General features: G+C 35.2%; 2 protein-coding genes across 2 annotated transcripts; both read left to right on the top strand.

Annotated features, from left to right (window-relative positions):
* The first annotated feature begins 605 nt into the window (after window positions 1–605).
* LOC143058931 (acetylcholine receptor subunit delta-like) lies at window positions 606–10,688 on the top strand. The gene is made up of 4 exons (XM_076232406.1): window positions 606–685; window positions 6,066–6,220; window positions 8,012–8,056; window positions 10,560–10,688. Exons 1-4 carry the CDS (start codon window positions 649–651, stop codon window positions 10,677–10,679), a joined length of 357 nt encoding a protein of 118 aa, XP_076088521.1. The 5' UTR covers window positions 606–648; the 3' UTR covers window positions 10,680–10,688.
* A 1,112-nt stretch (window positions 10,689–11,800) lies between these two features.
* Window positions 11,801–17,582, top strand: LOC143058930 (neuronal acetylcholine receptor subunit beta-3-like). The gene is made up of 2 exons (XM_076232405.1): window positions 11,801–12,294; window positions 16,471–17,582. The coding sequence occupies exons 1-2, from the start codon at window positions 11,802–11,804 to the stop codon at window positions 16,884–16,886; spliced, it is 909 nt and encodes a 302-aa protein (XP_076088520.1). The 5' UTR covers window position 11,801; the 3' UTR covers window positions 16,887–17,582.
* The last annotated feature ends 774 nt before the right edge of the window (window positions 17,583–18,356 follow it).

An 18,356-nucleotide genomic window follows, 5' to 3' on the forward strand; every position in this document is an offset into this window, starting at 1 on the left:
TCGTTCATTTTTTTTTTATATAAATAAGGCCGTTAGTTTTTCTCGTTTGAATTGTATTACATTGTCTTATCGGGGCCTTTTATAGCTGACTATGCGGTATGGACTTTGCTTGTTGAAGGCCGTACGGTGACCTATACTTGTTAATGTCATTTTGGTCTCTTGTGGACAGTTGTCTCATTGGCAATCATACCACATCTTCTTTTTTTTATATATATAAAGTCGATAAAATTATAGTGTACACATAGAAACTTCAAATATGTATGATTGAAAGTAATTTGACTTCCTCACTTGAAAAGGGGGCGTCGGAGAAGGGATAAAGGGGTGCTTGATGTTCATTTTCAACTGGATTTCTTTAGTTTTTTTATTTAAAGAAATAAATGATATTTAATCACATAACCACAGACATGTGTTTGTAACATATGCTCAATGATCCTTCTGATACTAATTCATTTAAACATTGACATGTTCATTGAACTATTTAAATAAAGTTTGTCAATGGAAACATTCACCGACTCAATTTAACAGATCACGTTTTCTTTGTTATTAGATAATAGAATAACTCGCAATTTTGATTTAAATGTCTGTTATATTTCTTTTTCTAGACGTTTTTTTTAAAGAAAAGATCCACATAAGTATCATTTATCTAAAATGAAGTTAATTTGTTATTCGCTCTGCTCATTTATATGTAAGTATTATTTGTTTTATTTATTATAATTATATTGTGATACTGTATTCACCTTCTACTTGCATTTACCATTACCTCTTAATGGAGGTATGCAAATGTTTAACTGTTTTAATGTCACCCTATGTTGTGCATGTATCAAGTCTCTGTTGTGATGTCTAGTAATTTTGGTATTCTTATTATCTTATCTGATTTATGTATTTTTATGCCCGTTTTATGGGCATAATGTTTTGTGGCCTGTGCCTCCGTCCGTTCGTTCTTCCGTCCGTCTGTCCCGCTTCAGGTTAAAGTTTTTGATCGAAGTAGTTTTTGATAGAGTGGAAATCCAATCAACTTGAAACTTAGTACACATATTCCTTATGATATGATTTTTCAAATGTTAATGCTTAATTAGAGATTTTCTCCCATTTTCACGGTACACTGAACATTAAAAATGATAGTGCGGATGGGGCATCCTTGTATTATGGACACATTCTTGTTACTTTTGCTTTGGCGTTCAGAATTTGTATTAGAAATTCATTTATTGTCTGATCATGTCAAAAGAATAAATAATGCTGAGATTGTTTTATGAAAAGACAACATTGCATATTTTTGCAGATAATATTAATATTAATAATGAAAACTAAACCTATAGTATGGTTCTTGTTTTTGATGAACTCATTAATCATTAAGTAATTATAAGTTAACTAGATATAGTTTAACTTTGGATGTAACGCGTCTTCTGATTGGCTGACGTTGTTTTGTTTATCAGATCATATATATAATTTTGTTATATATGACCTTGGCGTCATCTACGTTTTTTTAATGGTTTACTCAGGTTTAAAATGGAATTTAGAATTCATTTATAAGAAATGACTGTAATATTTTTCCTGTCTATTCGAAATAACATAAAAAAAAAATGGCGCACACTTTGAAATAACGTGCTACGCGGGTTATAAAATTAGTGCGCACAACATTTTTGATGTTATTTCTTCATAGACAAAAAACAATATTACAGTCATTCCTTAAGTAGAAAACGAATTCTAGATATATATAAAAATCAACACGGGAGAGGAGTTATCTTTAACAATACTAGTATTTCACTAGAGTTTTTATTAGAACAGATGCCATATGAAATAATTTGCATAGTTTGGGTATCAACACCGAAACAACAAACCTTCAAATAACACACATTGATGTCAAAACACGGGCCCAATCAACACCGAAACAACAAACCTTCAAATAACACACATTGATGTCAAAACACGGGCCCAATCAACATCGAAACAACAAACCTTCAAATAACACACATTGATGTCAAAACACGGGCCCAATCAACATCGAAACAACAAACCTTCAAATAACACACATTGATGTCAAAACACGGGCCCAATCAACACCGAAACAACAAACCTTAAATAACACACATTGATGTCAAAACACGGGCCCAAATCAACACCGAAACAACAAACCTTAAATAACACACATTGATGTCAAAACACGGGTCCAATCAACACCGAAACAACAAACCTTAAATAACACACATTGAGGTCAAAACACGGGCCCAATCAACATCGAAACAACAAACCTTCAAATAACACACATTGAGGTCAAAACACGGGTCCAATCAACACCGAAACAACAAACCTTAAATAACACACATTGATGTCAAAACACGGGCCCAAATCAACACCGAAACAACAAACCTTAAATAAAACACATTGAGGTCAAAACACGGGTCCAATCAACACCGAAACAACAAACCTTCAAATAACACACATTGAGGTCAAAACACGGGCCCAATCAACATCGAAACAACAAACCTTCAAATAACACACATTGATGTCAAAACACGGGCCCAATCAACACCGAAACAACAAACCTTAAATAACACACATTGATGTCAAAACACGGGCCCAAATCAACACCGAAACAACAAACCTTAAATAACACACATTGAGGTCAAAACACGGGTCCAATCAACACCGAAACAACAAACCTTAAATAACACACATTGATGTCAAAACACGGGCCCAAATCAACTTCGAAACAACAAACCTTAAATAACACACATTGAGGTCAAAACACGGGTCCAATCAACACCGAAACAACAAACCTTAAATAACACACATTGAGGTCAAAACACGGGTCCAATCAACACCGAAACAACAAACCTTAAATAACACACATTGAGGTCAAAACACGGGCCCAAATCAACACCGAAACAACAAACCTTAAATAACACACATTGAGGTCAAAACACGGGCCCAAATCAACACCGAAACAACAAACCTTAAATAACACACATTGAGGTCAAAACACGGGTCCAAATCAACACCGAAACAACAAACCTTAAATAAAACACATTGAGGTCAAAACACGGGTCCAATCAACACCGAAACAACAAACCTTAAATAAAACACATTGATGTCAAAACACGGGCCCAAATCAACACCGAAACAACAAACCTTAAATAACACACATTGAGGTCAAAACACGGGCCCAAATCAACACCGAAACAACAAACCTTAAATAACACACATTGAGGTCAAAACACGGGCCCAAATCAACACCGAAACAACAAACCTTAAATAACACACATTGAGGTCAAAACACGGGCCCAAATCAACACCGAAACAACAAACCTTCAAATAAAACACATTGAGGTCAAAACACGCGCCCAAATCAACACCGAAACAACAAACCTTCAAATAAAACACATTGAGGTCAAAACACGCGCCCAAATCAACACCGAAACAACAAACCTTCAAATAAAACACATTGAGGTCAAAACACGGGCCCAATCAAAACCGAAACAACAAACCTTCAAATAACACACATTGAGGTCAAAACACGGGCCAAATCAACACCGAAACAACAAACCTTAAATAAAACACATTGAGGTCAAAACACGGGTCCAATCAACACCGAAACAACAAACCTTCAAATAACACACATTGAGGTCAAAACACGGGCCCAATCAACACCGAAACAACAAACCTTAAATAAAACACATTGATGTCAAAACACGGGCCAAATCAACACCGAAACAACAAACCTTAAATAAAACACATTGAGGTCAAAACACGGGTCCAATCAACACCGAAACAACAAACCTTAAATAACATACATTGATGTCAAAACACGGGTCCAATCAACACCGAAACAACAAACCTTCAAATAACACACATTGATGTCAAAACACGGGTCCAATCAACACCGAAACAACAAACCTTAAATAAAACACATTGATGTCAAAACACGGGTCCAATCAACACCGAAACAACAAACCTTAAATAACACACATTGAGGTCAAAACACGGGTCCAATCAACACCGAAACAACAAACCTTAAATAAAACACATTGATGTCAAAACACGGGTCCAATCAACACCGAAACAACAAACCTTAAATAAAACACATTGATGTCAAAACACGGGTCCAATCAACACCGAAACAACAAACCTTAAATAACACACATTGATATCAAAACACGGGCCCAATCAACACCGAAACAACAAACCTTAAATAACACACATTGATATCAAAACACGGGCCCAATCAACACCGAAACAACAAACCTTAAATAAAACACATTGATGTCAAAACACGGGTCCAATCAACACCGAAACAACAAACCTTAAATAAAACACATTGATGTCAAAACACGGGTCCAATCAACACCGAAACAACAAACCTTAAATAACACACATTGATATCAAAACACGGGCCCAATCAACACCGAAACAACAAACCTTAAATAACACACATTGATATCAAAACACGGGCCCAATCAACACCGAAACAACAAACCTTAAATAACACACATTGAGGTCAAAACACGGGTCCAATCAACACCGAAACAACAAACCTTAAATAAAACACATTGATGTCAAAACACGGGTCTAATCAACACCGAAACAACAAACCTTAAATAAAACACATTGATGTCAAAACACGGGCCCAATCAACACCGAAACAACAAACCTTAAATAAAACACATTGATGTCAAAACACGGGTCCAATCAACACCGAAACAACAAACCTTAAAAAACACACATTGAGGTCAAAACACGGGTCCAATCAACACCGAAACAACAAACCTTAAATAAAACACATTGATGTCAAAACACGGGCCCAATCAACACCGAAACAACAAACTTTCAAATAACACACATTGATGTCAAAACACGGGCCCAATCAACACCGAAACAACAAACCTTAAATAAAACACATTGATGTCAAAACACGGGTCCAATCAACACCGAAACAACAAACCTTAAATAACACACATTGAGGTCAAAACACGGGTCCAATCAACACCGAAACAACAAACCTTAAATAACACACATTGAGGTCAAAACACGGGTCCAATCAACACCGAAACAACAAACCTTAAATAACACACATTGAGGTCAAAACACGGGTCCAATCAACACCGAAACAACAAACCTTAAATAAAACACATTGATGTCAAAACACGGGCCCAATCAACACCGAAACAACAAACCTTAAATAACACACATTGAGGTCAAAACACGGGTCCAATCAACACCGAAACAACAAACCTTAAATAACACACATTGAGGTCAAAACACGGGTCCAATCAACACCGAAACAACAAACCTTAAATAACACACATTGAGGTCAAAACACGGGTCCAATCAACACCGAAACAACAAACCTTAAATAAAACACATTGAGGTCAAAACACGGGCCCAATCAACACCGAAACAACAAACCTTAAATAAAACACATTGATGTCAAAACACGGGTCCAATCAACACCGAAACAACAAACCTTAAATAACACACATTGAGGTCAAAACACGGGTCCAATCAACACCGAAACAACAAACCTTAAATAACACACATTGATGTCAAAACACGGGCCAAATCAACATCCAAGTTTCTAAACTGACTAGATATAAGTCTGGACAGCTAAGAGTTGTTTATTGATAATTATACTATACAGGTATATGTGTACCCACTAATTTGGGGTCACTTATATTCTACAGGTGACTGTCTACCCACTGTATTGGGATCACTTATATTTTACAGGTGCCTGTCTACCCACTGTATGGGGATCACTTATATTTTACAGGTGCCTGTCTACCCACTGTATTGGGGTCGATTATATTTTACAGGTGCCTGTCTACCCACTGTATTGGGGTCTATTATATTTTACAGGTGCCTGTCTACCCACTGTATTGGGATCACTTATATTTTACAGGTGCCTGTCTACCCACTGTATTGGGGTCACTTATATTTTACAGGTGCCTGTCTACCCACTGTATTGGGGTCTATTATATTTTACAGGTGCCTGTCTACCCACTGTATTGGGATCACTTATATTTTACAGGTGCCTGTCTACCCACTGTATTGGGATCACTTATATTTTACAGGTGCCTGTCTACCCACTGTATGGGGATCGTATAGTTTTGCTTTAGAAGATTCTTTGAGGACAACTTATCTAGATACAGGTTATAACACATTTGTCAGACCTCTAGCAAATGTAGAAGTCACATTAGCATTAAATCTCATCACTCTAAACTCACTGGTATGTACATATAGTAGGGTTTTACATAGAAAGTACAAATAGTAAGGTTTTACATAGAAAGTACAAATAGTAGGGTTTTACATAGAAAGTACAAATAGTAGGTTTTTACATAGAAAGTACAAATAGTAGGTTTATACATAGAAAGTACAAATAGTAGGTTTATACATAGAAAGTAAAAATAGTAGGTTTATACATAGAAAGTAAAAATAGTAGGTTTATACATAGAAAGTACAAATAGTAGGGTTTTACATAGAAAGTACAAATAGTAGGCTTATACATAGAAAGTACAAATAGTAGGTTTATACATAGAAAGTAAAAATAGTAGGTTTATACATAGAAAGTACAAATAGTAGGTTTATACATAGAAAGTAAAAATAGTAGGTCTTTATATAGAAAGTAAAATTAGTAGGTCTTTACATAGAAAGTAAAAATAGTAGGGTTTTACAGGCGTCATAATTATATATATATATATGGGGATCATGCAGCATAAAAATTTTCATCCAGCTCAAGCGTGTGTCTAGCGTATACCTGTACGTTACAAGCACGTTATTCATACGCTACAAGCGCGTTTGACGCGCTACAGATAAGTTTGAGACACGTTAAGGGCACGTTGTATACGCTTCGAGATCGTTCGACGTTAACTAAAACGTATGCGGGTGTTTTTGTAACAAACACCCCATAATAGACCATCCAAGATACGACCGGAAGGCGTCTCAAATACGTTCAAAAAACTTTTTTTCATCGTAGCATGCATTCCATCTACGTTAGACAAACGCCAGGCATACGCAACCATACGTTTCTTGAACGACCGATAAACGCTAAGGTACGCTTCTCGTACGCCCAATATACGCTTAAAGCTCGTTATGCACACGTTACAGATATGATTGACAGGTTGAATGCATCCAAAATTACTAGCGTATTGGCAGCGTACTTGAATTTTTAACACGCTCGGCGTACGTCGAACCTATACGCTGATGTGTGACGCCGGTATTAATAAGTCTATTTTTAAAAAGGTTTTGTTAGCTTCTGAGGTGAATACTGAATTTATTTATTTTGCTGTATCGCCAAATACAACTTCATGTACAATGTATCTATCTTGCTGTATCGTCAAACAATACCTATTTATCTTCCTGTACAACTTCATGTACAATGTATTTATTTTGCTGTATCTTCAAACAATACCTATTTATCTTGCTGTACAACTTCATATACAATGTAAATTTGTTTGCTGTATCGTCAAATACTAAATATTTATCTTGCTGTACAACTTCATGTACACTGTTTTATACTGCTGTATCGTCAAACAGTATGTATCCATCTTTCTGAACCGTCCAACCCCTGCCTGATACAACTCCTTCCAACGACGGATTAATTTATAATTTGATGTTTTCCTTGCAAAATAGGAACACCCATTTATTCATGATAAACTATTTTATCAATATCTATTTGTAGGCCCCACTTACGATTGTAGAGGGTCATTATGTTTTTTGGTTTGTGGGTCCGTTCTTCCGTCTGTCCCGCTTCAGGTTAAAGTTTTTGGTCAAGGTAGTTTTTTTTTATGAAATTGAAGACCAATCAACTAATACTTAGTACACATGTTCCCAATGATATGATCTTTCTAATTTTAATGCCAAATTAGAGTTTTGACCGAAGTTTCACGGTCCACTGAACATAGAAAATAATAGAGCGAGTGGGGCATTTGTGTACTATGGACACATTCTTGTTCGTTATTTTTATTTTTTTCCTGTGTAAAACGAGTGTTCATGACGTCATTTTTACAATATTTTTTAGAGTATTAGTGACCAGACGATGTCTATAGCTGGATATCTTACAATGGTAAGTGGAAAACATGAAATCTTAGAAGAAAAAGGGGAATTAACTCTACCAACCATTAGCATAAGCATAGGCATTACCATAAGCTAGTATGAACTAAAACGGGGAATGTGTAAATAAACCAACAACGCGACCAAACAACAGAATACAGCTGAAAGCCACCTATCATGGGTTTCCAACAAAGCGATAATATCCCACAAACGGAGGTGGGCTTCAGTTGGACCCTAAATAATAATAATAGTTCAGCGAAATGGACGCAACTCTGAACTCCAAAACATACATATGAACCAAAAATTAAAAAAAAAAACAAAAAAAACTGAAGACTTACAAAGGCTACATGTTGCAAAAATGCGGAGGAGTTAAACATGTTTTAAAATATCTGAACCACCTTTAGCCTTTAACCATTTAAACCCGATTTCAGTGCAACGATGTTTTTTTTTTTTATAATATACATCCGGTACAATTAGTTTGAACAATAAACATAAACTAAATATTCAAACCACCAAATAAGCATTATACGTTAGTATTGTATTTATATGATAAACCTCAAAATTAATACAATTCGTCATACAGGATTACATATACTTATTGCATATTGATTCAGCAAGAATGCCGATACACACAGAGGTATGGGCACACTCGAACACATGTGCATACTGTAAACCAACTTATTTTCGCGAGCGATTTATTTTCGCGAGTTTCGCGAGTAGAAAAATAACACGAATATAAATCATCGCGAATATGTAAAGCTTAGATCTTTCCTTATTAAACTTCTTCAAGAATATTGGAGTTTGTTTACAGTACTTGTATGGGCGCACCCGAAACGTGCGCATACGTGCATGGGCAAACTCAAACAAACTCGCATGTCATGTTCACGATTCTAACATAAGTGGACACACCCGGCAACATGCGCATATTTGCCTGGGCACACTTAAACAATCCTGCATGTCAGATTAACGACGATTTTAACATGAAAAGTCATATCCGAACACATGCACATATGTGAATGGGCAAACTAAAACAAACTCACATGTCAGGTTCACTATTCTAACATAGGTAGACACTCGAACACATGCACATATGTGAATGGGCAAACTAAAACAAACTCACATGTCAGGTTCACTATTCTAACATAGGTAGACACTCGAACACATGCACATATGTGAATGGGCAAACTAAAACAAACTCACATGTCAGGTTCACTATTCTAACATAGGTAGACACTCGAACACATACACATATGTGAATGGGCAAACTAAAACAAACTCACATGTCAGGTTCACTATTCTAACATAGGTAGACACTCGAACACATACACATATGTGAATGGGCAAACTAAAACAAACTCACATGTCAGGTTCACTATTCTAACATAGGTAGACACTCGAACACATGCACATATGTGAATGGGCAAACTAAAACAAACTCACATGTCAGGTTCACTATTCTAACGTAGGTAAACACTCGAACATATACACATATGTGAATGGGCAAGCTAAAACAAACTCACATGTCAGGTTCACTATTCTAACGTAGGTAAACACTCGAACATATACACATATGTGAATGGGCAAACTAAAACAAACTCACATGTCAGGTTCACTATTCTAACATAGGTAGACACTTGAACACATGCACATATGTGAATGGGCAAACTAAAACAAACTCACATGTCAGGTTCACTATTCTAACATAGGTAGACACTCGAACACATACACATATGTGAATGGGCAAACTAAAACAAACTCACATGTCAGGTTCACTATTCTAACATAGGTAGACACTCGAACATATTCACATACGTGCATGGGCACACTAAAACAAACTCACATGTCAGGTTCACTATTCTAACGTAGGTAAACACTCGAACATATTCACATACGTGCATGGGCACACTCAAACAATCCCGTATGTCAGATTAACAATTATAACAAAACACGAAACATTCTTTTTATGCAGAAGTATTCATGCACCAAGTGTAGGTATCAAATATACCTCAGCTGGCTGTAATAGGACACTCAGTTTTACCTTCAAGGGAGGGACGAAAGATACCAGAGGGGCAGCCAAACTCATAGATCGAAATAAACTGACAATGCCATGGCTACATGTAACAAAGAAAAAGACAAACAGACATACATTAGTACACAACACACAACATAGAAAACTTAAGACTAAGCAACATTAACCTCCTAAATATTGGGGGTGATCTCATGTGCTCATGAATGGTAAGCAGATCATTCGACATCTTATGATTTATATATGATGTAGTTTTACTCCATTACTTCTTGTGCTGCATTTATTATAGCTTTGTTGCAAATTGACCACGGGTTGTTTGTTGTTTTCTGTCTTTTTTTCTGACAAGTTGGTGGTTGATGTGCTTATACTTTGTTAATTTCCTAATAACTTCCAATCAGACAGGTATGCCCTAAAAGTATTTTTCCAATTCCAACAACACAGGATAAGTTAATGATGACTCAGAGTTTCTTTTACATATATATAATTGTAGACATGGTCTGATAACAGATTAGACTGGTCCGCAGACCCATCATACAGTAGCAGTATACCTGCGATATATAGTAATGAGAACTATGTTTGGAGACCAGCTCTCATTATTGAGAACTCGTAAGTATTTCTCTAAAGATCTATTGCAATTTCCTGTTTTGTTATGAAAATTTATCAGAAACAAAAATCTACAACAGTTGATCAATTAAAAACAACAAATTTAAAATTACTTAACTTTTGACCAATTAATGAAGGATTCAAGATTTTTAAAAAGGAGGACACTTAGTCTACCATAAAGATAATTTAAACAAAAATTGGCAAAAAGGCGTGAGTGCATGGGTGGGTCGAATTTCCCTAAGACACACTGAATTAACCTCTGTTCATTATATTTTCAATATAAGTTTGTTTACCGATTGAATTCCAATTCACCTGCTTAACAAAACACGAGCAGTTTTTACAAAAACAAACTGAAAACCTTAAAAAAAAGAACTATTTATTTGACTTCAAGAAATTTATACTTCAAAACACTTTGTTCAATTTAAAACATGACCGAACACATGCAGAATTTTTTGTACCTTAAAATATATCTAGAAAATAAAGTGTTTCCATATATATAAAAAAGAAGATGTGATATGATTGCCAATAAGACCCTGTTCACACTAGCATTTTTTTTCTCGATCTAATTTGAATCGATCTAAATAAAACCAGTTAGCGTTCACATGATCTTTAATCATATCGGTCTCTATCGGTCTAATATGAACCACTGCGTTCACACACTACAATTAAAAACGCAATCGATCTAACCTTTTTGCCCGTAAAACTGTAAACACTGTGTATAAATAGAACTGATTTATCAAATTCATGTGCTGATACACTGATACACACACTTGGAAAACAAAATGGATAAAGTTATTGTTTCTCTTGAATCACAATGTAAAATTTTGATACTGGTGTTATTGCAATTTTCTTTAATTTTGAAAAAAAATAACTGTAGCAACGAAGTTACAACCCGACGCCGGAAATACTGCGGTTCCTGCAAAGAAAAAAAATCAACATAAGAAAAGAAGTCACAGATTTCGCAAATCTATGCTATGGTGAAGACAACATGTTTACAGTTTGTTTTAAAGGTCTTTTAACAGAGAAATATGGGTTAAACAACGAACCTCTGAGATAGTTTTGCCGCTATACATGCGCATACGTTATTTTCGATTCAATCGTACTAGTTTAAACCGATCTCTGCGTTCTGATGAGACTCGAAAGTACGGGGAATATCACTTGGACACCCTCGGGGATTTACGTAACTCACTGTGAAACAGATGTCACGTTCTACCCTTTTGATACGCAAGAATGTGACGTCACAGTATCTACATGGGGATATACTTCAATCGAAATAACCCTTTTCATAGCACCCGAGGCCGTAAGGTTGAGCTATTTCAAAGAAAACGGAGAATGGTCGTACGAAGGGTTTTCAACAACTTCCGCTACAAACACTAGAGAAGGATCATCGACGCCTCAAGTTTCATTTAAACTCAAGTTTAAAAGACGACCAGCTTTTCATGTCTTGAATTCTTTGATACCAATGGTTTTATTGGCGCTTCTGAGTTCCATTGTATTCAAACTTCCTCCTGATTCTGGTGAAAAGATGGGCTACACACTGACCGTTTTATTGGCGTATGCAGTGTACCTGACTATTATATCAGATGATCTACCCTCTACATCGAACTCAACGGCTATATTAAGTATGCATATAAAGTACATATAAACATCAAACTCCACGGCTATCTTAAATATGAATATAAAGTAAAAATAAACATCGAACTCCACGGCTATCTGAAGTATGCATATAAAGTACAAATAAACATCGAACTCCACGGCTATCTTAAGTATCCATATAAAGTACAAATAAACATCGCACTCCACGGCTATCTTAAGTATGCATATAAAGTACTTATAAACATCGAACTCCACGACTATCTTCAACACCTATTATATTGATATTTTTCAGCCATTTATTTATTGCTCATCTTAGCGTTAGTATGTTGCCTGTTAACACCTATATTTATATTTTCCAGACATTTATTTATTGCTCGTATTAGCGTAAGGAGTGTGTTGCCTGTTAACACCTATATTTATATTTCAAGCCATTTATCTATTGCTCGTCTTAGCGTTAGGAGTATGTTGCCTGTTAACACCTATATTTATATTTTCAGTCATTTATCTATTGCTCGTCTTAGCGTTAGTTGCCTGTTAATCTTATATTTATATTTTTCAGCCATTTATCTTTTGCTCGTCTTAGCGTTAGGAGTATGTGGCCTGTTAACACCTATATTTATATTTTCAGCCATTTTTTTATTGCTCGTCTTAGCGTTGGGAGTATGTTGCCTGTTAACTTCTATATGTATATTTTTCAGCCATTTATCTATTGCTCGTCTTAGCGTTAGGAGTGTGTCACCTGTTAACACCATTATTTATATTTCCAGCCATTTATCTATTGCTCGTCTTAGCGTTAGGAGTATATTGCCTGTTTACTCCTATATTTATATTTTTCTGCCATTTATTTATTGCTCGTCTTAGCGTTAGGAGTGTGTTACCTGTTAACACATATATTTACATTTTCAGCCATTTATCTATTGCTCGTCTTAGCGTTAGGAGTGTGTTGCCTGTTAACACCTATATTTATATTTTCAGCCATTTATCTATTGCTCGTTTGAGCGTTAGGATTATGTTGTCTGTTAACACCTATATCTATATCGTTAGGAGCATGTGGCCTGTTTACACCTATATTTATATTTCAGCCATTTTTTTATTGCTCGTCTTAGCGTTGGGATGTGTTGTCTGTTAACTTCTATATGTATATTTTTCAGCCATTTATCTATTGCTCGTCTTAGCGTTAGGAGTGTGTCACCTGTTAACACCTTTTTTATATTTCCAGCCATTTATCTATTGCTCGTCTGAGCGATAGGAGTATGTTGTCTGTTAACACCTATATCTATATTTTTCAGCCATTATTTTATTGCTTGTCTTAGCGTTAGGAGTGTGTCACCTGTTAACACCATTATTTATATTTCCAGCCATTTATCTATTGCTCGTCTTAGCGTTAGGAGTATATTGCCTGTTTACTCCTATATTTATATTTTTCTGCCATTTATTTATTGCTCGTCTTAGCGTTAGGAGTGTGTTACCTGTTAACACCTATATTTACATTTTCAGCCATTTATCTATTGCTCGTCTTAATGCTGGGAGTATGTTGACTGTTAACACCTATATTCATATTTCAAGCCATTTATCTATTGCTCGTCTTAGCGTTAGGAGTGTGTTGCCTGTTAACACCTATATTAATATTTTCAGCCATTTATCTATTGCTCGTTTGAGCGTTAGGATTATGTTGTCTGTTAACACCTATATCTATATCGTTAGGAGCATGTGGCCTGTTTACACCTATATTTATATTTCAGCCATTTTTTTATTGCTCGTCTTAGCGTTGGGATGTGTTGTCTGTTAACTTCTATATGTATATTTTTCAGCCATTTATCTATTGCTCGTCTTAGCGTTAGGAGTGTGTCACCTGTTAACACCTTTTTTATATTTCCAGCCATTTATCTATTGCTCGTCTGAGCGATAGGAGTATGTTGTCTGTTAACACCTATATCTATATTTTTCAGCCATTATTTTATTGCTTGTCTTAGCGTTAGGAGTGTGTCACCTGTTAACACCATTATTTATATTTCCAGCCATTTATCTATTGCTCGTCTTAGCGTTAGGAGTATATTGCCTGTTTACTCCTATATTTATATTTTTCTGCCATTTATTTATTGCTCGTCTTAGCGTTAGGAGTGTGTTACCTGTTAACACATATATTTACATTTTCAGCCATTTATCTATTGCTCGTCTTAGCGTTAGGAGTGTGTTGCCTGTTAACACCTATATTTATATTTTCAGCCATTTATCTATTGCTCGTTTGAGCGTTAGGATTATGTTGTCTGTTAACACCTATATCTATATCGTTAGGAGCATGTGGCCTGTTTACACCTATATTTATATTTCAGCCATTTTTTTATTGCTCGTCTTAGCGTTGGGATGTGTTGTCTGTTAACTTCTATATGTATATTTTTCAGCCATTTATCTATTGCTCGTCTTAGCGTTAGGAGTGTGTCACCTGTTAACACCTTTTTTATATTTCCAGCCATTTATCTATTGCTCGTCTGAGCGATAGGAGTATGTTGTCTGTTAACACCTATATCTATATTTTTCAGCCATTATTTTATTGCTTGTCTTAGCGTTAGGAGTGTGTCACCTGTTAACACCATTATTTATATTTCCAGCCATTTATCTATTGCTCGTCTTAGCGTTAGGAGTATATTGCCTGTTTACTCCTATATTTATATTTTTCTGCCATTTATTTATTGCTCGTCTTAGCGTTAGGAGTGTGTTACCTGTTAACACCTATATTTACATTTTCAGCCATTTATCTATTGCTCGTCTTAATGCTGGGAGTATGTTGACTGTTAACACCTATATTCATATTTCAAGCCATTTATCTATTGCTCGTCTTAGCGTTAGGAGTGTGTTGCCTGTTAACTCCTATATCTATATTTCCAGCCATTTATCTATTGCTCGTCTTAGCGTAAGGAGTGTTGCCTGTTAACACCTATATTTATATTTTCAGCCATTTATCTATTGCTCGTCTTAGCGTTAGGAATATATTGCCTGTTTGCTCATATGTTTATATTTTTCTGCCATTTATTTATTGCTCGTCTTAGTGTAAGGAGTGTGTAACCTGTTAACACCTATATTTACATTTTCAGCCATTTATCTATTGCTCGTCTTAATGTTGGGAGTATGTTGACTGTTAACACCTATATTTATATTTCCAGCTATTTATCTATTGCTCGTCTTAGTGTTAGGAATGTGTTGCCTGTTAACACCTATATTTATATTTTCAGCCATTTATCTATTGCTCGTCTTAGCGTTAGGAATATATTGCCTGTTTGCTCATATATTTATATTTTTCTGCCATTTATTTATTGCTCGTCTTAGTGTTAGGAGTGTGTTGCCTGTTAACACCTATATTTACATTTTCAGCCATTTATCTATTGCTCGTCTTAATGTTGGGAGTATGTTGACTGTTAACACCTATATTTATATTTCAAGCCATTTATCTATTGCTCGTCTTAGCGTTAGGAGTGTGTTGCCTGTTAACACCTATATCTATATTTTCAGCCATTTATCTGTTGCTCGTCTTAGCGTTAGGAATGTGTTGCCTGTTAACACCTATATTTATATTTTCAGCCATTTATCTATTGCTCGTCTTAGCGTTAGGAATATATTGCCTGTTTGCTCATATATTTATATTTTTCTGCCATTTATTTATTGCTCGTCTTAGTGTAAGGAGTGTGTAACCTGTTGACACCTATATTTACATTTTCAGCCATTTATCTATTGCTCGTCTTAATGTTGGGAGTATGTTGACTGTTAACACCTATATTTATATTTCCAGACATTTATCTATTGCTCGTCTTAGTGTTAGGAGTAAGTTGCCTGTTAACACCTATATTTATATTTTTCAGCCATTTATCTATTGCTCGTCTTAGTGTTAGGAGTATATTGCCTGTTAACACCTATATTTACATTTTCAGCCATTTATCTATTGCTCGTCTTAATGTTGGGAGTATGTTGACTGTTAACACCTATATTTATATTTTTCAGCCATTTATCTATTGCTCGTCTTAGCGTTAGGAGTATATTGCCTGTTAACTCCTATATCTATATTTTTCAGCCATTTATTTATTGATCGTCTTAGCGTTAGGAGTGTGTTGCCTGTTAACACCTATATTTATTTTTTCAGCCATTTATCTATTGCTCGTCTTAACGTTAGGAGTAAGTTGCCTGTTAACACCTATATTTATATTTTTCAGCCATTTATTTATTGCTCGTCTTAGCGTTAGGAGTATTGTCGGTTCTTATAACTATTTACGTCCTGGATTGTCACCACAAAGATGAAGATGTCCCGGTTCCAAAATGGCTGACAAGACTGTCGACTGGTTGTCTCGCTAAATTTGCATGTTGGAAAGATTATAAATGTTTATGTGGAGGACAAGTATATCCAGACAGAAACAGGATAGGGTATCCGAAAGAAACGGAAATGAAAGGCAATCACAGTGATGAGAAACGTGCATCTTTTAACGATAAGAAATGCAAACACGATAGTCTTACATGGAAAGACATATGCCATATTTTAGATGCGTTTTTCTTGAGACTGTATCTCATTATAATTGTTGCTATGACGGTATTATTGTTACTGGCATTGGTGATAGGTTATGTTGTCAAATGAATAATCAATCATTAATAGGGTTACGGACTGCAAAGAACACTATACATTTTCAATGAGTAGTAGAAGTCTCGGAACACTGTATATTTTAACACTTTGTATTTTCAATGAGGATTCGATGTCTGCGGAACACTATACATTTTTAATTAGGATTCAATGTCTTGGAATACTATATGTTTTCAATAAAGATTCAATGTTTTGGAACACTATACATTTTCAATGAAGATTCAAAATTTTTGAACATTATATATTTCTAATGAGGTCTCCATGTCTTTAAACACAATATATTTTCAATGGGGATTAAAAGTCTTAGCACACTATCTATTTTCAGTGAAGATTCGATGTCTTTGAAAACTAAATATTTTAACACTTTGTATTTTCAATTCGAATTCGATGTCTGCGGAACACTATACATTCTAAATTAGGATTCGATGTCTCGGAACACTATACATTTTCAATGAATATTCGATGTCTTGGAAAATTATATATTTTCAGTGAAATTCGATGTTCTGAAACACTATATATTTTCAATGAAGACACGATGTCTTTAAACACTAGAATGAAATTCAAAACAGTGTGGCTGTGGCCATTGATTGACACATTAAATTCATCCATTGACTGGGACAATTTACATGAACGTTTGTCTGTAACGACCACTGTTCACGACGTACCTACGATAGACATTTAAACTGTGGGGTCACCAAAGGTTTATTAACACCTTTAATTATAAAATAATTCAAAAAATTAATCAGGAATAACCTTTATTAATGTGGCCATTGATTGACACATTAAATTCATCCATTGACTGGGGCAGATTATGTGAACGTTTGTCTGTAACAACCGCTGCTCACTATGTACTTGTTAAAGGCACTTAAACTGTGGGGTCACAAAAGGTTCTCAACACCTAAATAAAGAAATTAGAAAAACTAATCAGGAATAACACGATGTTTTGATTTATATCAATAATATAAATCAAAACATAAAGTTATTCCTGATTAATTTTTCGAACTATTTTAATATTAAAGGCGTTAAGAACCTTTGGTGACCCCCACAGTTTAAATTCTATAATAAGCAAGTAAGCAGTAATAAGTGAGCAGTTGTCGTTACAGACACACGTTCACATAATCTGCCCCAGTCAGTGGGACAATTTAAGGTTGTCAATCAATGGCCACAGCTACACTGTTTTGAATATGATTCTATCTGAATAATTGACTTCTATATATTTCCAAACCCTCAGTTTTCCTAATTCATTTTTTTTTCTATATGCTTCTATTCCCGAACCCATCGTTTTCCTAATGTCAATTTTGTGATAGACTACTAGCACTACAAACAACGTTTTTCTTTTTTTACTAGTATTCCCGAACCCCGCGTTTGAGTAACTATATCGTTAGGGATTTTCGTGATGAGCAAGTATTCCCGCACCCTTAAGGTCATATATTGTCGCATCCTTAATGTTATGCAAGGCATAAGTGT

This window comes from Mytilus galloprovincialis, chromosome 14 (genome assembly GCF_965363235.1).
Source record: "Mytilus galloprovincialis chromosome 14, xbMytGall1.hap1.1, whole genome shotgun sequence".
In the NCBI taxonomy this organism is placed as follows: domain Eukaryota; kingdom Metazoa; phylum Mollusca; class Bivalvia; order Mytilida; family Mytilidae; genus Mytilus; species Mytilus galloprovincialis.